Genomic DNA, 23,053 nt, shown 5'->3' on the forward strand with positions numbered 1-23,053 from the left:
AGGGAATCACCTATTCTAGCAGCCCCGGGGGTGAGGGAGGAGGATATGGGAGGTAGGATGGGAACGGAGGTGTAGGGATTGGGTGATGGGACTCCCCCTGATTTTATGTTAATATGTACCTAAAATATTATTGTCAACAATATGTAAGCCACTATGATCAAAAATAAAGATTATATTAATAAAAAAAGAAAGCAACCAAAGAGAATGTTGCATCAGTCGAAGCTAGTTACATGGTTAGTGAGATGATTGCTAAGGCAGGGAAACCATTCACAGGAGAGTTTGTTAAAAAAAAAATGCATGTTACGGCTGCAAGTATTATCTGTCTGAAAAAGGAAGGTTAGTTTAGCAAAATCAGCCTTTCTGCCAACACTGTGGCAGAGCACATTTCTGACATGTCAAGTGACATTTATCATCAACTGTGTGAGAAAGCCAAATGTTTTGATGCATACTCAGTTGCTCTTGACGAGAGCACAGATATAACAGACACTGTGCAGCTCACAATTTATGTCTGTGGTGTTGATTGCAATTTTGAATTGACAGAGGAGTTGCTCACAATAATTCCAATGTATGGCCAGACCATCGCTAATGAGATATTTCGGCATCTGTGTGATGCCATTGAGAATGCAGGTTTGCCATGGAAGAGGTTTGTTGGAATAATGACCAATGGAGCACCATCGATGACAGGGAGGAAAAATGGACTGGTGGCACTTGTTCAAAAAAAACTTGAAGAGGAGGGTGTAGAGAAGGCCATTGCTCTTCACTGCATTATCCATCAGCAGGCCCTTTGCAGTAAATGCCTGCCGTGTGACAATGTGATGTCTGTTGTTGTGAAATGCATCAACCAAATCAGATCCAGGGGCTTAAAGCACAGGAGGTTCTGTGCTTTTTTAGAGGAAATGGAGTCAGAATATGGAGATGTGCTCTATTTCACCGAGGTACGTTGGCTCAGCAGGGGAAATGTCCTGAAAAGATTTTTTGAGCAGAGAGAAGAAGTGAAAGCCTTCTTAGAGTAGGATGGGAATGCTGTTTCTGAGTTGAGTGATCACAAATGGCTCACGGACTTAGCTTTTCTTGTTGACATCACACATAAGCTGAATGTACTAAACAAGATGTTACAAGGCCCCGGGGCAGTTTATCAGTGCTGCCTATGACAACGTGAGAGCATTCTCCACAAAACTTATGTTATGGAAATCCCAGCTCTCTCAGACAAACCTTTGCATTTCCGAGCATGCAAGGAACTTGTGGATGCAGGCATCCCATTCAGTGGTGAGAAATATGTTGATGCTATTTTTAAGCTAGAGAAGGAATTTGATCACAGATTTGCAGACTTCAAAAAGCACAGAGTCACTGTCCAAATTTTTGTGGACCCCCTTTCCTTTGATGTGCAAGATGCCCCTCCTGTGCTTCAAATGAATCTCATTGACCTGCAATGCAACTCTGATCTCAAAGTCAAGTTCAGGGAGATTAGTGGAAAAGCAAACATGCATGGGCAATTTTTGAGAGAATTGCCCCCCAGCTTCCCTGAACTTTCCCGAATGTTCAAGTGTACCATGTGCCTTTTTGGGAGCATGTATTTGTGTAAAAAGTTATTCTCTACATTGAACTTCAATAAGTCAAAGTACAGGTTTAGACTTAATGATGATCATCTTCAAGCCATCCTGAGAGTCTCAACTGCTTCCTCTCTAAAACCAAATGTGGTTCATATTTGTGAGAAGAAGCGCTGTCAAGTTTCTGGCAGCAAGGAATAGGCAAAAGATGTCATGTTCAGAAGAACTGTTCATGATCTTCACTCAATGTTCTATTCATGTTCAGAATAAATAATTAAAACTGTTAATAATGACGTTTGAGGACTTTTTTTTGTGAAATCCTTTATGCGGCTCTGTCTCACCCCAACTTTTACTCCTGCGGCCCCCAGGTAAATTGAGTTTGAGACCCCTGCTCTAACCCTTCCAAAGGAAGAGAAGAACGATCATCAATGGCAAAAGGCAGCCGCAGAAGCAACACCTAGAGCCGGCTTCAAGCTCAGGAGAGGAAACTCTGGCTCCTCCTCGTTGCTTCGGGTGCTCTACACAATCAGAGAAACTTCTCTATAGAAGTACTATAGAAATGATCCCTGAAAGTATAGTTTTAACTTAACGCTTAACTTTTGCATAGAACAATTATTAACCAAATAAAAAAGACAATTTTATTATATGATTAAAATTTTTTTATTTTATTGAAAACATTGTAATGTACAAAATACTTTATAGTTATATTTTAGACATACAACAAATCAGGGCCAATCCCACCACCAGTGTCAACTTCCCTCCACCAATGTTCCCGGAGTGCATCATATACCACCACCCTTTGCTCTCTGGCCTGCCAAAATAACAGATCCATTTTAAGTTTAGATTGTTATACTTTGGGTCTCTTGATTCTATTGTTGTTGATTTTGACTTGGATATTTAGTTTTGTCCTTTTTTTTTTCTCCACCAATGGACCTAAGATCACTTGACTCCTGGTCCATTTTCCCCCTTCTTAATTTTATAGAAAAATGCAGAAATATAAGGTAAAACAAAGTAATTCATGTCCCAAGTGTCTGTGAAAAAGGTTAGGGCCCCTATCTAAAAGATAAAAAAGGGGTGCCAGGTTTAATTTTGTATAGGTGCAGCAAAAGTTGGGTAAAATAGAAAGGAAAAATCTTTGGCCTAAAAACAGGGTGTCCTTATCCATGAAGCATTCTGACATAGACCAACTACAGACTCTGGGCATACTAAGCTATCTAACCCCAAAGTCTTTCTTCATGGTCCCAGGAAAAGTTCTATTTAATCCCTAGTGTCACAGTCAGGTTTCTGTAATTAAAGATCTTGGTTTTTGCACCTATCCAATGTTGAAATCAGGTATCACAGAGCTTCTTCTGATTTCATCTCACTGTTAGGTAGTGAGGCAGGGAAACTAATCCTGAAAGCCAGTTGTTCTGTTTCCAAGTTGTCAGAGTGTCATATGAACTAACCTGGAGCCAGTCGGCGCAGGTCAGCATTAGGGCCTTCCCACTAGAACTTTGATTCCTGGTACTGGTGCAGAAAACCCTGCTGGTTCCAAGATTCAGGGTTGAATGGCTGATATCCGATCAACTGAAGTCTAAGTCAAGACACTATGACAAATGTTCAGGGTGAAAGGCTCCCTTGCAATATAAAAGTTAGGAGTTCCTAACCTTATTAGATAAGTTCTTTCTATATGTAAGATTTTTCCATTTTAATTTGCTTATATATAATGATTTTAAAATCAGTTTTATTATATATATTTTAATTTTTTAAACTTATTTATTGATTAATTGATTGTTGGACCACACCTAGCAGTGCTCAGGGACTACTCCTGGCTCTGCACTCAGAAATCACTCCTGGCAGGCTCAGGGGACAATAGGGATGCTCAGAATCAAACCAGGCCCCACCTGGGCCAGCTGCATGCAAGGCAAATGCCCCACCACTATACTCTCTCCAGTTCCTTATTTTAAGTTTTTAAATAATTTTTTTTACTTAGGCATGGTCAGAACACATACATATGCTTAGCAAAAATTGAAAACTAGAAACCTAGAAGTTTCTGCACTCATATGGCTATTTCTCTAAGTTCCTCTCTCTGCATAGAAAGTGAACAATCACAAAACACATCCTGTACAAGACTTATCCAAGGAAGACAACCAGAAACTCCCAGCTAGCATACCAGTAAGAAATAAATGTCAAGAAATTATTTGATGCACTTTTACATACTTGAAAATAGAACACTCTCATTTTCTGATTTTCTCTGCACTGATTAACCACCTAGTTATAGTCTTATGGGATAAGAAACTTAGCAGAGACTTTTAGTGGTAGTGCTTTACTATCTCAAGACATCTCATAGTCTATTTGTGTAAAATATCTGTTGGAATAACTATTCGTAAGAGAATTTTGCTCTTCCTAAGTGAAGAAAATTTGTTTCTCAGGGTTACAACATCTTTTTTTGATGGCCCATGGATTAGACAGAATATCAAAGAATCTGTGATCCTGGGAGACAGACATGCTTGTCCCCAGTTTCACATGTCTGTTGCTAGGTAACTATGTCAGGATAATGACAATACTATTACTTACTGAGTAATGGTCCCAACAGTTAATCTTTGAAAGCAGACTTATTATCAACTATTCCATTACATCATTATTTGGTGTTTAATTAAATTTGAATAAAAATTATTGCTGCAGTTGTGCACTCTTGATAGAATCGTTTGGTTGAACTGAAAGAAAAGAAGATGCTCAGATGTGTCCATGAAAGAAAATCATATCATTTGTAATCTTCCTCAAGCCCTGTGTGGTGCACACATTTGCCCCAGGAAGATGTTCTTTGGTGTCACCATTACTACAGCAAAGCCTAGAGACTGTGTGTGGCACTGCCAGGCATGCCTTAGAAAGCTTTTAGAGAATTCCAGTAAAAGCCATGAAGTTGTCAAGACTGGAAGATGCACTGCTGTAGCTAAGTACCTGTTAAACACCCTGTTTTAACATCTAGAACACACACCCTGCTTTCCTTTATCCTGTTACCCTATCTTCATAAACACAGAAGCACACATTCTGTTTCGATTTCCTCTTACGTCCTACCTGATTGGCTGACAGTCCACACCTGCCTCTCCTCTAATATAAATATCCACTCACAACCTACAATAAGCTGAGATACTCTCCCTAAATGGCTGGTGGAGGCCTCTTTTAGTGCTCTACTTGCCTGAAATCGGACTCACCAGGATGTCTACATCCTTCGAATCTGGCCTCACCTGTGACTTCTATATCTTGAAATATGAGCTTACCAGCCTCATTTACACATTGAAATTCCCCTGAGATTATTAGGGCTTCACAATGGATGCAGAGATGCGGCTTATCAGAGGAAGGCATAGGGTTGCCAAGAGCTGGTGAGCTGAGGTGAAGGCAGAGGCTGATGAAGGTTTGATGAGTTTGGACACAGAGTCAGTATGTGTGTGTGTGGTGGGGGGCATTCATTCTTCCTGTGGCCACTGGTTACAATCCTGCCAAGGAAGTAAATATCGACATGTTGGTTCCCCGTTCACAGTTTACAGAGGCAGTGAGTGGTGTTCCAAGAAATAGCATGTTCTGAATCCTCAGAGACAATGAGAGGAGGGCTGGAACTTCCAGCTCACTTCATGTAGCTCACCACAAAGAGTGGTGAGTGCAGCTATAGAAATAACTACACAGAGAACTACCATAATCATGTGAATGAATGAGGGAACTGGAAAGCCTGTCTGGAGTACAGGTGGGGGTGGGGTGGGATGGAGGGAGATTTGGGACATTGGTGGTGGGAATGCTGCACTGGTGAAGGGGGTGTTCTTTACATGACTGAAACCTAATCACAATCATTTATGTAATCAAGATGTTTAAATAAAGAAAAAAATTCCAAAAATAAGATCTAAAGAAACTATTTGGACAGGGGGGAAAAAAGAAATAGCACGTTCTGGAAATAAAACTAGCAAACATTTAGCTGGCAATTCAGAATTTGCTTTTCAACTGGCAGCTTCAAAAGAAATTCTTTGGAGTGTTGTTAACATGCTAGGAGACAGACTTGGTCCACAGTGTTGAAGAGAAACACAGGCAGCGCCGGGGTTTACGTGCTCTCTGCAGCTATGCTTCTCAAAGAGCAGCCTCTGGCTATGCAGCTCCACTGAACACTCAAAATATGCCTTTTCCACATACTCGATGAAACATGAGACTTTTAGCGATGGGGTGGTACAGAGTCTACACACAGCAGCAAGTAAAGGATCTAACTACAAGTTTTAGGGTGGACAGACAGCATAGACCAGAGCTCTGCCAAGGACCAGACAAGCCCAAACAAAGTTCAGCTACAGCTCAGACTCAGCTCTGGAGAATGAGGGACTGCACTGAGAATTGAGGGTATATTGATTAAACAAGACGACAGTCCCAACAGGGATAGTTCCAATGAGATGTGCTCGTGTTTGTAGGATGTACACAAGTAAGATCCAAGTGTAGTCTTTCTACTGATCATGTCTTTCTATCTGGTCGAAGTTGGGACCTGCCACCTTACATCAGCAGTCATTGTTTTCACCTGTATCTGCTTACTTTTAAAATGTGACTTCAAGGACACTTAAAGTTTTGGATACCTCATCTTATACCTGTGATTGGCAGATGCTGGTCATTGTAATCAGGGGGAGATATTGGTTGCAAACTAAAATTTTAGATATTTATAATAATGAAGAGAGAGTATGAAGAAAATTGGAATTATCGTAGGTATAACATGATCTCAGAACTTTCAAATTTCAAATAGTACCCTCTCTCAAGTGCTTGGAAACAATAGTTGAGGGACAAGTTCATGTGTAGAGCAGACAAATAGATGTTTACGGCCAAGTACTCAAGACCTTAAGAAAGAGGTAGACAAAGGGTAGGGGTGATGAAAGGGGAAGCGATTAGAGAGGGCTCTCTATTCCATTTTTGTTGCTTGTTTGCTTTTGGGTCATACCCGATGGTGCTCAGGAGCTATTCCTGGCTCTCTTCCCAGAAATCGCTTCTGGCAGGTACAGGGGACCATATGGAATGCCAGGATTTGAATCACCATCTGTTCTGAATGGACTGCATGCAAGGCAAATGCCTTACCACTGTGCATCTCTCTGGCCCCTCTCTATTCCATTTTTGTGGAGAGAACCTTGGGCAAAGACTTGGAGGCAGGAAGCTCCAGGGAGGTGCAGAAGGGAACCTGGAGAAGAGAGTAGTGGTGACAAAAATGGGAACTTAATATCTAACAAGAAGTGGAATCCAGGCCAGCAATGCCAGTGAGCTGGAGTGGAAGTAGAAGATGGCAGCCTTGGTCCAAATGTAAGGAAATTCTGAATAAGGATGGTGATGCAGAAACTGGGGGATAGCTTTCAGAAATAGGACCCTGAAACCTTGCCAGAAAGACACTGAAGTTCTAAATTTTAAGTGGGCTGGGATTTGTCTCAGAATCTCCAGGCTACCGGTTCATTTAGTGGCTACATTCTGGTGGGAATGCCATCTAATCCAGCCTTTATTGAAACCAATATGAAGCTTCCTCAAGAAAATGGAAATTGAGCTCCCATATGATCCAGCTATACCACTCCTAGGGAGATTACCCTAGGCACACAAAAATGCAATTCAAAAATCTACTCCTCACACCTATATTCATTAAAGTGCTATTTACAATAGTCAGACTCTGGAAACAACTGAGATGTCTTTCAATAGACGATTGACTGTGGTACATATATGCAATGAAGAATGAAGATACTGTGGTACATATACAAAATTAAATATTATGCAGTTGTCAAGAGAGATGAAGTCATGAAATTTTTCTATACATGATTGTACATGGAATCTATTATGCTGAGTGAAATAAGTCAGAGGGAAATAGATAGACACAGAATAGTCTCACTCATCTATGAGTTGAAAGAAAAATAAAAGACATTATTGTAATAATGCCCAGAGACAAAAAAACTGAGGCCTGGAAGGACTGGTCCATGAAATAAAGCTCACCACAAAGACTGGTGAGTGCAGTTAGAGAAATAACTACACTGACAACTATGGTGACAATGTCAATGAGTAAGAGAAGTAGAATGCTTGTCTCTAATACGGGGGAGGAGGGAATAGGGAGATTGGGGACATTGGTGATGGGAATGTTGCAAAATTGGTGAAGGGGGTGTTCTTTATATCAGTATTTTTTCAACCTTTTTGGTGCAAAGGCACACTTTTTTCATGGAAAAAAATCAAGAGGCACACCACCATTGGAAAATGTTAAAAAAATTAACCTGTGCATATCTTGACTATATATAAAGTAATTCTCTTGAATAGAAATCAAATAAACACAAATAAATTATTTTATAATTACTTTATTATGAAATAATAAAGCATTTTATAATTGTTCATATTTCTCTTCACTTATTCAGTGCAAAACCTGGGCCTGTATGGCTGAACACAAAGCTGATATTCTGCAGGAATCGAAGAAAGACACACACGAGGTCCTTTCTGCTGGCATTGTGGACAAGAGACTTGCTGGTTTCCTTAGCTTGGCAGACATTTGGGGGCTTCCCTGGGCATCCCCTGACGGCTTGCCTCAGCTGAGGTGAGTGTTTGGGGGCCGAAGTTGCGGATAAGGCTGACTGCTGGGCCCCCCTAGGCTCGGCAGACATTTTGGGACCTCCCCCAGCCTGCATCAACCTGGGAACTTTGATCTCCTTCAGCATTAATCCCTTCAAGGCGTGCCTCGGCTGAGGCGTGTCCTTTCTGCTGGCGTTGTGGACAAGAGACTTGCTGGTTTTCTTAGCTTGGCAGACATTTAGGGGCTTCCCTGGGCATCCCCTGACGGCTTGCCTCGGCTGAGGTGAGTGTTTGGGGGCCAATGAGTACCACCACAACACGTAGAAAAACCCACAGTGTAATTGTGACAATGGGGAGACTACGCAGACCAACTTCAACCATAGAGAATGAAGACGGAAACTCTGATGACCCAACAATGGCCAACCACCTAAGCAGTCTTTCAGAAATGGAGTTTAGAGAAGAAATATGGAGGTTGCTAACAGAAATCAAAGAAAGTATAAATCAGAACACTAATAAAAATCAAGAGAATATGAAGATAGAAATCAGAAAACTCCAAACTGAAATATCAGATCAGATAACAGGTCTGAAAAACTCAGTAGACGAATTGAAGAACATAATGGATGAGCTTTCCAACAGGTTAAAAGCAGCTGAGGATAGAATTAGTGCTTTAGAAGACGAGATGCATAACAACTTTACACAGCAGAAGAGATTGGAAAAAAGCCTTAAATCAAAGGATCAGACAATGGAAAATTTACTCAAAGAATATGAGCAGATGAAAATAGAAGTCTTTGATAAGCTCAACAGAAACAACTTTAGAATCATTGGAGTCCCAGAGACCCAAGAAGAAAATCTTCAGGAAGAATCAATGGTCAAGAACATCATCACAGAGAAACTACCAGAGCTAAAGAAAACATGTGACCAAATCCTGCATGCCCGAAGAGTACCAGCTAAAAAAGACCCCAGGAGAAACACCCCAAGACACATCCTAGTCACCATGATGAAACCCACAGATAGAGATAGAATACTGCAAGCAGCAAGATTGAAAAGGGAAATTACATTCCAGGGAGCATCCTTGAAATTTACAGCAGACCTGTCACCAGAAACACTCAAGGCCAGAAGGCAGTGGTGGGATATAGTGGCAAAACTCAATGAAATAAATGCTTCGCCAAGAGTACTGCACCCAGCAAAACTCACTTTCAGGTTTGAAGGATGTATACACGGCTTCACAGATAAACAACAGCTCAAAAACTTTGCAGACTCAAAACCAGCCTTAAAAGAAAAGCTGAAAGATCTACTCTAAAAACAAGACAGAACAAAAACACCCCAAACTTCTACACAAAGATGGCAATAAATCCCATGACAATTATTTCTCTCAATGTCAATGGACTAAATGCAACAGTTAAGAGGCACAGAGTGGCTAAATGGATCAAAAAACTGAAGCCAACCTTCTGCTGTCTACAAGAAACACACCTGAATAGTCAGAATAAACATAGACTCAAAATCAAAGGCTGGAGGAAAATCATTCAAGCAAACAACACCCTTAAAAAAGCGGGGGTGGCCATGCTAATATCAGATGACACAAACTTTATACTCAGAAAAGTTGTAAGGGACAAAGATGGATATTATGTACTAATCAAGGGATTTGTACAGCAAGAAGAAATCACTCTGCTAAACATATACGCACCGAATGAGGGTCCAGCAAAGTATTTAATACAATTGTTGACAAATCTGAAGAAGGATATCAATAATAACACAATAATTGTGGGAGACCTCAACACAGGCTTGTCAACACTTGATAGGTCAACCAAATGGAAACCCAACAAAAATATACTAGACCTGAAAAGAGAAATAGAAGAAAGAGGCCTAGTAGATATATATAGGGCACTCTATCCTCAGAAACCTGGATACACATTCTTTTCCAATGTACATGGATCATTCTCCAGGATAGATCACGTGCTGGCACATAAAACATACCTCCATAAAATAAAAAAGATAGACATTTTTCATGCTGCCTTTGCTGACCACAATGCTCTGAAGTTAGATGTGAACTGCAAAAAAAAAAAAAAAAAAAAAAAAAAAAAGAAAAAATTTAAAACATGGAAGTTAAACAGCCTCATACTCAATGACCAGTGGGTCCGAGATGAAATCAAGGAGGAAATCAAAAGGTTCCTGGAAACAAATGACAATAAAGACACAACTATCAGAACTTATGGGACACAGCAAAAGCAGTACTGAGAGGAAAATTTATAGCTTTGCAAGCACACATCAGGAAGGAAGAAGGAGCTTACCTGCGTAGCTTAATGACACAGCTAATAGAACTAGAAAGTGCTCAACAAAAGGATCCAAAAATAGGGAGACAGAAGGAAATAACAAAGCTGAGAGCAGAAATCAACGAAGTGGAAACCCAAAAAACAATCCGAAAGATCAACGAAAGCAGAAGTTGGTTCTTTGAAAAAATAAACAAGATTGATAGACCATTGGCAAAACTCACAAAGCAAAAGAGAGAGAGAAACTTGATAACACATATTAGAAATGAAAAGGGGGAGATCACTACAGATACTGCAGAGATTCAGAGGGTATTCAGAGAATACTTTGAGAAACTCTATGCCACTAAATATGAGAACCTGGAAGAAATGGATAAATTTCTGAACTCATATAACCTTCCACGGTTGAATAAAGAAGAGGTAGCATATCTAAACACCCCCATCACTATTGAGGAAATTAAATCTGTAATCAAAAATTTACCCAAAAACAAAAGCCCAGGCCCTGATGGATTCACGAATGAATTCTTTCAAACCTTTCAAGAGGAACTACTACCAATCCTGGCCAGGCTCTTTTATGAAATCGAAAAAACAGGAACACTTCCAAATAGCTTTTATGAAGCCAACATCACCTTAACACCAAAACCTGATAGAGATGCTGCCAAAAAAGAAAATTACAGACCAATATCTCTGATGAACACAGATGCAAAGGTCCTCAACAAAATCCTGGCGAACAGGATCCAGTGCCTCATCAAGAAGATCATTCACTTTGATCAAGTAGGTTTCGTCCCAGGAATGCAAGGCTGGTTTAACATCCGTAAATCTATCAATATAATACACAACATAAACAACAACAAAAAAAACTCACATGGTCATATCAATAGACGCAGAAAAAGCATTTGATACGGTTCAACACCCATTCTTGATGAAAACTCTCAGCAAGATAGGAATAAAAGGAACCTTTCTCAATATAGTCAAAGCCATCTACCAGAAGCCAGTGGCAAATATTATCCTCAATAGAGAAAAACTAAAATCCTTTCCTCTAAATTCTGGTACAAGACAAGGCTGTCCTCTCTCACCACTCCTATTCAACATAGTACTGGAAGTACTTGCTATAGCGATTAGACCAGAAAAAGATATCAAGGGAATCCAGATATAAAAGGAAGAAGTCAAGCTATCACTGTTTGCAGATGACATGATACTCTACTTAGAAAACCCTAAAGACTCTACCAAAAAGCTTCTAGAAATAATAGATTCATATAGCAAAGTGGCAGGCTACAAAATTAACACACAAAAATCAATGGCCTTTGTATACACTAATAATGATAGGGAAGAAATGAAAACACATACCATGCTCATGGATTGGCAGGATCAACATCATTAAAATGGCAATACTTCCAAAAGCATTGTACAGATTTAACGCGATTCCTCTGAAGATACCCATGACATTCTTCAAAGAAGGGGATCAAATACTTCTGAAATTCATCTGGAACAACAAACAACCTCGAATAGCTAAAGCACTCCTTGGGAAAAGGAATATGGGAGGCATTACTTTCCCCAATTTTAAGTTGTATTACAAAACAACAGTTATAAAAACAGCATGGTATTGGAATAAAGACAGACCCTCAGATCAGTGGAATAGGCTTGAGTACTCAGAGAAGGTTCCTCAGACATATAACCGCCTTGTTTTTGATAAAGAAGCATAAAATCCTAAATGGAGCAGGGAAAGCCTATTCAACAAGTGGTGTTGGCACAACTGGTTAGCCACTTGCAAAAAAGCGAACTCAGACCCACAGCTAACACCATGTACAAAGGTAAAATCCAAATGGATAAAAGACCTTGATATCAGAACTGAAACTATAAGGTATATAGAACAACATGTAGGTGAAACACTCCAGGACATTGAGACTAAAGGCATCTTTAAGGAGGAGACAGCACTTTCCAAGCAAGTGGAAGCAGAGATAAACAGATGGGACTATATTAAGCTGAGAAGCTTCTGCATCTCAAAGGAAATAGTGCCCAGAATACAAAGGCCACCCACTGAGTGGGTGAAATTATTCACCCAATACTCATCAGATAAAGGACTAATATCCAAAATTTACAAGGTACTGACAGAACTATACAAGAAAAAAACAACTAACCCCATCAAAAATGGGGAGAAGAAATGAACAGACACTTTGAAAAAAGAAGAAAGGCAAATGGCCAAAAGGCACATGAAAAGATGTTCAACATCACTAATCGTCAGGGAGATGCAAATCAAAACTACTATGAGGTACCACCTCACGCCACTGAGATTGGCACACATCACAAAAAAGGAAAACAAGCAGTGCTGGCGGGGATGTGGAGAGAAAGGAACTCTTTTTCACTGCTGGTGGGAATGCCGTCTAGTACAACCTTTATGGAAAGCGATATGGAGATTCCTTCACAAACTGGAAATTGAGCTTCCATACGATCCAGCTATACCACTCCTAGGAATATACCCTAGGAACACAAAAATACAATACAAAAAATCCCTTCCTTACTCCTATATTCATTGCAGCGCTATTTACAATAGCCAGACTCTGGAAACAACCAAGATGCCCTTCAACAGATGAGTGGCTGAAGAAACTGTGGTACATATACACAATGAAATACTATGCAGCCATCAGGAGAGATGAAGTCATGAAATTTTCCTATACATGGATGTACATGGAATCTATTATGCTGAGTGAAGTAAGTCAGAGGGAGAGAGAAAGACGCAGAATGGTTTCACTCATCTATGGGCTTTAAGAAAAATGAAGGACATTTTTAACAGTATCTCAGAGACAAGAGAGATTAGGGCTGGTAGGTGCAGCTCAGGACATGCAGCTCATCACATAGAGTGATGAGTGCAGTTGGAGAGATGACTACACTGAAAACTATCATAACAATGTGAATGAATGAGGGAAGTAGAAAGCCTGTCTTGAGTACAGGTGTAGGGGGTGGGGAGGAGGGAGATCTGGGAAATTGGTTGTGGGAATGTTGCAACGGTGAAAGGGGGTGTTCTTTACATGACTGTAATCATACAACTATAATCATGTTTGTAATCACGGTGTTTAAATAAAGATAAAAAAAAAAGAAAAAAAAAAGAAAGACACACACGTAGCTCTTCGTCAACAGCGCTCAGTCTCTCTGTCTTTATTTTTTATAGCAATCAGTCTTGAAAAGCTCATCTCACACAGATATATAGTGGAAAATGGGAGCAATGTCAAAACAGCTATTTACCAGAACGGGAACTCCTTGGCAGTATCCAACCAAAAAGTATCCAAAGGTAGATCAGCAAATCTTAGCTTGAAGCCACGATTTTGTCTCAGTTCAGTTAGTTCCTCCTGCGCCTGTAAAGTCCTTTCCACCAACTGATGCTGAGCTATCAGGGCCCCCAACCCAGTCAAGGCATTCAGTGGAGACGGAAGAGAAATAAAATGACAACTCCTCGAGAGATTTTAAGTGTTTAACTATAATCTCACACAGTGCAGCAGTGTGAACACCTTGCCATTGCTTGGTGAGTGTGAACATTTCAAGATTGCCGCTTTCCACGTGTTGATGCCAGAGTTGCACCTTTGAATGGACTCCATTTATTTTATCTGTACTTGTAAGCAGGTTTTCATTTCTGCCTTGCATTCGTGTGTTTAGTTCATTCAGATGATGAAAAATATCTGCCAGGTATGCCAGCCTTGCACACCACTCATCACTTGCAAGCAGCTTTGCGTAATCTGACCTCTCATTTGTCAGAAATACTTTCAGTTCCTCCCACAGCTCATGCACACGAACCAAGACCTTGCCACACGACAACCATCGGAGCTCTGTATGAAACAGCAAGGTTTTAAACTTTGCTCCCATCTCCTCACACAAAGCTACAAACAAGCAACTTTTCACGGATAGTGACTTTACAAAGTTTACCATGCACAGGACATCATCCAACACAGGAACTAGTTTGCTGGTAAAGTCCTGGCTACGAGGGCCTCACGGTGTGAAAAAACAATGTGTGACAATCACAGCTGCATTTCTTTCCTTCGCTCTGCTTACAAAGCGTTTGGTGCATCCGACAATGGTTGCAGCTCCATTTATGCAGACACTTGTGCAGTTTTCCCAATTAAGTCCTCCTTGTTCAAGGTATTGCGATGTGTTCTGAAAAATTTCTTCTCCTGTTGTTTTTTTCTGGCAATGCTTTGCAAAAAAAGTTTTCTCTAATTGCATCACCATCCACAAAACGCACATTGATCAAGAGTTGAGCATGTCCACTGATATCAGTAGACTCATCAATTAGATATGAGTAGACGCGTCATTAGAATCTAATGATTTATTTATTTGTGAGCTGAAGTCGCATGTTACGGATGAAATTGGAATTTTTCCCATGGTACACCAGACAATATCTCATGGCACACTAGTGTGCCGAGGCACAGTGGTTGAAAAACGCTGCTTTATATGACTGAACCCCAACTACAATCACATCTATAATCAAAGTGCTTAAATAAAGATCTTATTTTTTGATTTGGCTCAGGCCTCAGAAGTATGGGCATCGCCCACACACACCTGAACTATGGAAACAACCACAATTGTCTTTAACATTTCCAGGATCCAAGCCTCTACCAGAGAAGACCTACCACTGCTTTGGCATTGACTGACTCCAAAGAGTACTCCCAACACCCAGGTGACTCAGCAACAGTCTGCATGCAGAGCAGATCGCTCTGCATTTAATGATATGCTGAAACTAGAGGATGCTCCACATCAGCCTGACATCAACGAAAGAAACGCACAGAATCCAGAGTCTTTAAATATAAAAGTCTGATACCAACTATAGCTAAAGTGTGAAAAAGTTTCACCGGGACCTTGAGAATGACTGGAGTTGGATAGACTGGTATGCCTGGAACCCAGAGTCTGTCTTATGCCAATAAACTTCTGGGGTGAGGCCTTTTTGTAATCAGGTCAAGGATTTTTTTTTCCCATTTTCTCCATTTTTCTGGACCTATGCAAACATTGGCGATTGCCACTATCACACCTTTACTATATTTTTTTTACTCTTATCCTTTAAGAAAAAAAATACAACTTACTGAACTTAAAAACAAATTACTGTAGTAGAATGCCTGTCTCGAAAACAGCAGGGATGGGAAGGGGAGAGGGGGTAATGTTGCGCTGGTGAAGGGGGGTGTCCTAGTTATGACTGTAACCCAAATATGATCATGTTACTTAAATAAAAAATATATTTAATTAAAAAATGCTGAAAAAAAAGATCTTATTTTTTAAAAAAAGAACTTTGATTTTTGAATATAATATATTAAGAAATTTTAAAACTAAGATTACTATGAACTAGTGAGAATTTTACAATTGTAAATAAAGCTTTCTTTATCTAAATTTGATATTTTAATACCTGATGACAAAAGTGATATGAAATAAAATTACCTTAATAATAGCATGCATTCCTTTAGAATGGGCAGACAAATTATGATATAGTCAGAAAGGTAAAAAAATTTATCACAATAATTCGCAACTTTTTTTCCATTCACTGCTTGCAAATTAAAGTGAATCCCTCTTTTTTTCCAATCTGTTATCAGTAGCTGCCTCCTTAGCAATAGTCAATAAACTCCCTAGATTGAAGGATTTCCCTGAGCATCCTCTTTCTCAAGATGTCTTTTGCCTCCTCTTCTGAGGGTTTTAACTCATGCAGGTCTGAGTTTCCAAACTTTCCCAATGTCTAATGTCTTAATAGTTCTTTCGATCAGCCCTTTAAACTGGTCTCGTTAACATTTTACTTCTCTCCTGGTGGTCGGTCTCCAGCCAACTTCCACTGTTGGAAGGGGAGCAGAGATAGGTGAAGAATGACAATTACAAGCTCACAAATGAAGCAAGACAGACACATTCTCTAGTGCTAATGTAACTTGCATATGTCTATAGGTTTCCACTTCTTATTTCAACCTATTTCTAACATTTCAGCAATTTCCACACAGACAGATGAACTGACAACAAAGGGTTGGACATCACACACATATACATATGTACATATGCTTGATTGATCAAGTTGATGTTCTCCGCCCCTCTAAAAAAATGGCAGGAGGACAGCTGAGGATGGTTAAGAAAGACAGAACATATCCAGGAAAAATTGAACCATGTCTTCTGATTGAGACTTCCCAGTGTTTCCTGATCTCTAACTCTGCACCTGGGCTGTTTCTGAGGGGAGTAGATAAAGAGCTTTTCTGGTACTAAGCAGTAAAATTAAATTATGGTTGAGTGACAGTAAACTTAAGACATTGAAATATCACACTTTCCTGATATATAACCTCCATCTACAAAGCATTTAAGACTTCCAATCAGTCTGAGTTTCCCAACTTCAAAACTGCAGCTAACTTAGATGGTGATTTTCAGCATTCTCACTTACCTTGAGGAGGGAAGCCGTTGACTCTTCAGCGGCAGGGAAAGTGAGAGAATTGTAAAATCAGTGTCAGTAGCTGCCAAGGTGGCAGTGGGGGTGACTAAAGCGCAAGGCATCAACATTATTTTCAGAATCGTCATCTTCAGATTGTGTCCTGGAGAGAGGAGTTATGCCTTTCCCCCTTTGTTGTTGAACCAAACTCCTATTGCAAGGAGTTCTTTTTTTTTTTTTTTTTTTTGGGCCACACCCTGCAGTGCTCAGGGGTTACTCCTGGCTGTCTGCTCAGAAATAGCTCCTGGCAGGCACGGGGACCATATGGGACACCGGGATTCGAACCAACCACCTTTGGTCCTGGATCGGCTGCTTGCAAGGCAAACGCCGCTGTGCTATCTCTCCGGGCCCTATTGCAAGGAGTTCTAATGGTGCAATATCCTGAAAGCCAGGGCATAAATTCTTTCATCCCAGTAGATGTTCTAAAAAGTCAAGGGAGGGAGTGCCAGGGATTTTATATATGTCAAGCCCCAATGAACAGTGTCACAAGGGATGGGGATGAAATCATTTACTCACACAAACATTCATCTAACATCCAGAGTTGAATGTATTCCCTATTTTAAATTTCTAAACTTCTGCACATCAGCGTAATGGTTAAGAGGTAGAGGATCATGAGTAATCCCCTTAGATACACTTTAAAAACTGTCCTTAATTTTTATCTAAATTTTGGTCTCCAAGGTGCCCTCATCAAGGAAATGGATTAATTTCACAGACAATTTTAAGGCAGGACTGGAACTGGTCCTGGGAAATATGGTCTCCAGTTCTGTGTGAAAAAATGCTGAATGAAATCAACAAAGGGCTTAGTACATTCAGTTCAACACGAGAAATGTTGAGAGGGCTAAGCATGGCCCTGTTTCTGTCCCATCTTAAAGCTCGGATTCTATCTCCCCATTACCCAGAAAAATCTATGATTTCACTCACCTCTTTATGTCGGACTCCACCAAATGCAGCCCTTTTACTTTTGGGAGTCCCATCTTGGGCTCCAGATGTGTTGACTGAGTCAGCCAGTGAGGGTCAACTTCCATCCTCTTGGTGTGTTCAGAGTTGAGTATATTCTCCCTCAGCTGATGACTGGGAAGGAACTAGCCCCAGGCTGATGACCAGAAACACCGTATTTCATTCCTACAATGCTTATATAGGACAAGAGGAACTGTGATCCATGCAGGGTGGCAAAGCCAGGAACATAGCAGAAAGTTAGTCAAGGAGAAGTGAGGCACCAGGGAGAATATAAACATAAACACTGGGGTTTTAGTATTGGGGTTTAGGAATGTCTCAGGCCAATGTAGTGACTTGGAAGGCTGTTAGGTAATCTCCCTGAACCAGAGCTCTCTGTGAGGGAGGAGGGTTGGCCAGGAGTGAAGCCTGAGAGTAATCATTAACCAAGCCTTTCTGTGCTTCCTTCTTCATTCTGGAACTGCATCTCCAAAGATTTTGCCTCAAGAAGAATCCCAGGAGCAGTTGCTCTAAGTGGTGCTGTCTGCCAGGTGGTTTGGTAACATCGTTACAAGGAGATCCCACACCTTGCATTCTTTATAGCATTCTTATCAACTGATAGTGAATGCAAAGCATTTTTTTTTTGAATTTTGAGCCACATCTGGCTGCATTCAGGGATTACTCCTGGCTATCTGCTCAGAAATCTCTCCTGGCAGGCACAGGGGACCATATGGGATGCCAGGATTCATTCTGCATGCAAAGCAAATGCCCTACCTCCATGTTATCTCTCTGGCCCCTGCAAAGCACCTTTTAAGGCCTACAGAAAGATTCAGTTTCCCGTTAAGATCCCCCACAAAACAAGTCATACTTAGGTTAAGTTCCTACCCTCATGGGGGAGTTCCTTCTCCTTTCTCTACTTTCCAATAAACTTTCTACCTTCTAACTCTGAGCATCTTTACTTTTCAATATTTTTATTCTGGAAACTATTAAAGAACCTGGGAGTTATAGGGCAACGAGACCTGCTGTCACCACATCTGCATCATTCTCATCACTGAGCACGCTACTGAACAGAAAATGGCTGGTGCCCCTGCAAGAGTCACGTTCCTATTTATCATGAAGAGAATGGAGAGAGCCAGTTCTCAGTCCAAGCCTGGACATGCTGCCTTTCCCAGAGGGGGTAAATAAGAAAGTTCACACCTCAAGAGGGTAGATGTGGGTGGCATGTTGCCCTCTTCTGCCAAGTGAGTTCATAGAAGGTTTTCCAAACTTTTCCCACCCCCAGTGCTTCACTAGGGTTTATGTGAAGGGGCAGATCTTAGAGTTTTGATATTGACCACCACAGTCAGGGTTCCAAGGTTGAGGACCTGCCTCCCAGAAGATCCAGTCATCTCTTCTCTCAGGGATCCATTGGCTCTGATGCTCTGAATTCTGCATTTCAATGGTTTTCCCAGCACCTGTAAAGGCACTTTTGTGTAGAAAGCCTCCAAACCTTCAAGCTGGTTCAAGTTCCAACAGTTTTCCCAAAAATGCATTACCAGAGACCACTATCTTGTAAATGAAGACGGTAAGGTCAGATCCCAAGTCACTGGTGAGGCCAGAGTCGCTGGATCTAGAAGTCAGTAGTGAGGTCGGATCTCAGGTGAGTAGAAGACTCACAAAGAGGCATCCACCAGCCACTTCCGGGCAGTAACTGAGTTGATTGTAGGTAGGAAAGGGATATTTATATTAGAGGAAAGTAATGTGTAGACTTTGTGCCAGCCAATCAGGTAGGGTGTGAGAGGGAATTATAACAGGGCGTGTGCCCTGGATGTTAAAACAGGGTGTGTGCTTAAGGGGACTAGCTACATTATCTTTCTGCCTGCAACATTACTAAATGAATTTTTAAGCTTTAAGGGCTTTTGTGTGTTTGGGGCTTGCCGTGTCACACTGCTCTGCATTCCTTGTGGTGTTGGCGGGGACCGTATGTGGTGACCGGGTTTGATCCAGCAACGTACAAAGCAAGCACCTACCTGCTATACTACCACGGTGTCCCCTAAAATTCTAAGTTTTATTCCTAGCGTGGTAAGTGGTGAAAGGTAAAACCCAGGAACCTGAAGGCATCCCTGGTGTCCTCACCAAGGCCGGAGAAAGAGTCTAGAGAGGTCTCAAGTGAAGCATTAGGAATTCACCGAGGAGAGAATGGGCATCGTCTCAGGTTGGGGGTCTCAGTCGGGGGTGGGGGTGGGAGGTGCAGCTTGGATGCTCGCTTTGCAGATGAGCATCCTCACCCTTTTACCTCTGAGCTCTTCACAGCCTCAAGTCCTTCTGCCTAGTTCCTGGCGACGAGGCCCCAGCTCTCACTCCCATTGGCTGAAGCCACTCATCCTGTCCTTTATCTCTTCAACCAAGGCCAACTTGGTACTTCTACGCTTCAATATGACACTCTGGCCTCTCCTGTTGCTGTTTCCGGGGGTCCTGACCGAGGCCTTGACAGATGAGTGAGCAGTCGGGGGGGGGGGTTGCAGGGAGGGCAGGGGAGCGGACCGCCCATCGGTTGAGCTGGACCCCAGGTGGGTTGGGTCTGGTCGGAGCTTCTGCAAGGCTGTCAGTCCAGTCGCTCCCCGAGGTGGTGGCTCTTAAGTCCCTTTACGTCCTTTAGTTCCCCGACCCAGGGCCCACACCAGCAGGCTCGCACTCGCTGAGTTACACGTCCACCGCCGTGTCCCGGCCCGGCCACCAGCACCCCTCCTTCGTCCTCGTGGGCTACCTGGACGACCAGGAGTTCGTGCGCTTTGACAGCGACGCGGCGAGTGCGCGGGTAGAGCCGCGGGCGCGCTGGGTGGAGCAGGAGGGACCCGAATACTGGGCCAGAGAGACGCGGATCGCCAGGAACAATGCCCGGGTCTACGCCGAGCGCCTGGACATCCTGCTGGGCTACTACAACCAGAGCAGGAACGGTGGGTGAGCTCCCAAGGTCCAGTCCCAGCTGCCTGGAAGGGAGGGCCGGGCCGGACGCGCTGGGAGTCTGGGCGGGCAGGAGGCCCTGGCGCAGGGCTGCGGGCTCCTGTCTCAGTCCAGGGTCCATGGGGCGGGCTAGGGTCTCACACCCTCCAGAGCACCTTTGGCTGCGAGGTGGGCTCCGAAGGGCGCTTCCAGCACGGCTACCGGCGCTATGCCTACGATGGCAGAGACTACCTTGCTCTGAATGAGGGCCTGCGCTCCTGGACCGCCAAGGACACCATGGCTCAGATCACCTGGCAGAAGAGAGAGGAGTCCGGGGAGGCAGAGCTCTACAGGACCTACTTGCAGGGGGAATGCGTGGAGTGGCTGCACCGGTACCTGAACGAAAGGAAGGAGGCTCCACACACAGGTACCGGTGACTTGCCAGGTCAGCTCTGGTGGTGCACTCCCGCAGTCCCGCAGAGAGAGTGCCCCAGGGTTCCTGGTTCTCTGCTAGACGCAGGCTGTCCGGCAGGGCCCTTCTGCGTCTGTGGGCAGTAAAGGGCCCAGTTCCAGGCCTGAGGTGGCCAGTATAACCCATGATTTTCTAAGTACTCTTGGGAAGCCTGGCTCCTGCTTTCTGTCCTTCACCCCACAACAGTGGGGACCAAGTCAGTGGTCTCACCCTAGAGACCCAAAGCCTCTCACATGCCACATTCTAGAACTTTCCAAGGATTGAGGTTTCATTACGTTTTCAACCTTGTGCTGAGTTTGGTATTTTGCACCCCCCCCCCAACCACACCAACTGTCCTGTCCCTTCTCAGGATGTCAAACGGAAGCTACTTCAACAAGTGGAAAGTGACAGCTCTGTGGCTTTTCTATTTCCTCCTCAGAGTCTCCCAAAACACACATAACCCACCACCACTTCTCGGACCATGAGGCAACTCTGAGGTGCTGGGCCCTGGGCTTCTACCCTGTGGACATCACCCTGATCTGGCAGCGGGATGGAGAGGACCTGATCCACGAAACGGAACTATTGGAGACCAGACCTTCTGGGGATGGAACCTTCCAGAAGTGGGCAGCTGTAGTGGTGCCTTCTGGAGAGGAGCAGAGATACACGTGCCATGTACAGCACCAGGGGCTTCCAGAGCCTGTCACCCTGGGATGGGGTAACGTGGGGGGTAGAGACTCTTCTCAGAGAGGTTAGAAGCCCACTCCCCAGAAAACTCAGAGGGTAGCACTGAACCCCGGGGGTCAGCTCTTGTCTTTCCTTTGTATTCCCAGAACCCCCACCTCAGCCTCGCATTCTTGTCAATATTCTTGTCCCAGTAGCTGTGATCATTGCCATACTTCCGGTTGGAGTTGTACTCTGTGCGAAGAAGCACCCAGGTAGGAGCAGCTGAAGGACTGTGAGCTGTCCAAGGGCTCTTGTCCAGCAGAAGGAGGTCTCATCCCCACAGGGAGATGATCTGCCTCGATAGTGGCAGATAGTGGTGAAACCCTATCCACACAGATTTCAGTCCAACTGAGTGCACTCATGACTGCCACATGAGCTGAGTGTGTAGGATTTTGGACCTTATTGTTGGTGCAAAACCAGACCCAAACCCACATGAGTGTACACCAAGTGTCAAGGGAGGCTTATTAATGGAGGGACACCTGCTGTGTAAGCCTCATGTATGACAGTGTCTGGGGGAACATATCTGGGCCTAAGCCTAGCCATCCTGGGTTCAGAAACCTCTGAGGTTATTCCTCAAAGATACTGCATGCATACAGGAGCTTAACACAACACAAGATACTGTTTATCCTGGAAGAAGGCCAGGGATACCAAGAGGGAAGTCACATTATATTCCTTTATCATGGGGCACATCCACATGGAATTTAGGAAGTTTTTAGGGCCTCAACATAGCATAAGCTCTGAAAGTATTTTCTAGCATAATTTCTTAGTTTTTTTGGAAGAGACATAACAGGTGTTGTTCCAGGCTAACTCCTGATGGGGCTTGGGAGACCATATGGAGATTGACCTCTGGCAGGTCACATGCAAGGCAAATACTCTATCACTGTATTGTCATTATCGCCCTAGGGTTTTGTATTTCTTGATGCTAAAATCTATCCAGTTTTGATCCAATTTGCTGAAGAGTTAGGATTAGGGCCTGCCAAGAAGTGTCATTTTCATTTATCACTCACGGCTGAAAAGATGTTTAAAGAGTCAGGGTTCTTTTGAACTGGATTTCAGTCCACACACGTCTTCCCTCTTTCCCTCCCACAACTGGGGAGAGTCCTGGGGGTCTTGAGAACCACTGGAGATGCCTATGCTGAGAAAAATGAACGTGACCAGAGAGAGCACAGTTGGTGGGCCACTGTGGTCTATGTGGCCTCCCTGGGTTTAATCCTCCACGTTACATGTATGGTCAAGGCCTGCCAGGATGATCCCT

General features: G+C 42.9%; 1 protein-coding gene and 1 non-coding gene across 2 annotated transcripts in view; one reads left to right on the forward strand and one right to left on the reverse strand.

Annotated features, from left to right (window-relative positions):
• The window catches only part of LOC125995959 (H-2 class I histocompatibility antigen, Q10 alpha chain-like), a 46,533-nt gene extending 24,595 nt beyond the window's left edge, over window positions 1–21,938 (forward strand). The window contains exons 5-7 of the mRNA XM_049764901.1: window positions 20,341–20,638; window positions 20,779–21,051; window positions 21,515–21,938. Coding sequence (XP_049620858.1) covers window positions 20,341–20,638; window positions 20,779–21,051; window positions 21,515–21,828 — 885 coding nt within the window. The 3' untranslated portion in view covers window positions 21,829–21,938. The remainder of the gene's footprint in view (window positions 1–20,340; window positions 20,639–20,778; window positions 21,052–21,514) is intronic.
• Window positions 1,920–2,129, reverse strand: LOC125996624 (small nucleolar RNA U3). The gene has a single exon (XR_007491309.1). It is a non-coding gene; the product is annotated as a small nucleolar RNA U3 (small nucleolar RNA).
• Window positions 21,939–23,053: the final 1,115 nt, after the last annotated feature.

This window comes from Suncus etruscus, chromosome 18 (genome assembly GCF_024139225.1).
Source record: "Suncus etruscus isolate mSunEtr1 chromosome 18, mSunEtr1.pri.cur, whole genome shotgun sequence".
In the NCBI taxonomy this organism is placed as follows: Eukaryota; Metazoa; Chordata; class Mammalia; order Eulipotyphla; family Soricidae; genus Suncus; species Suncus etruscus.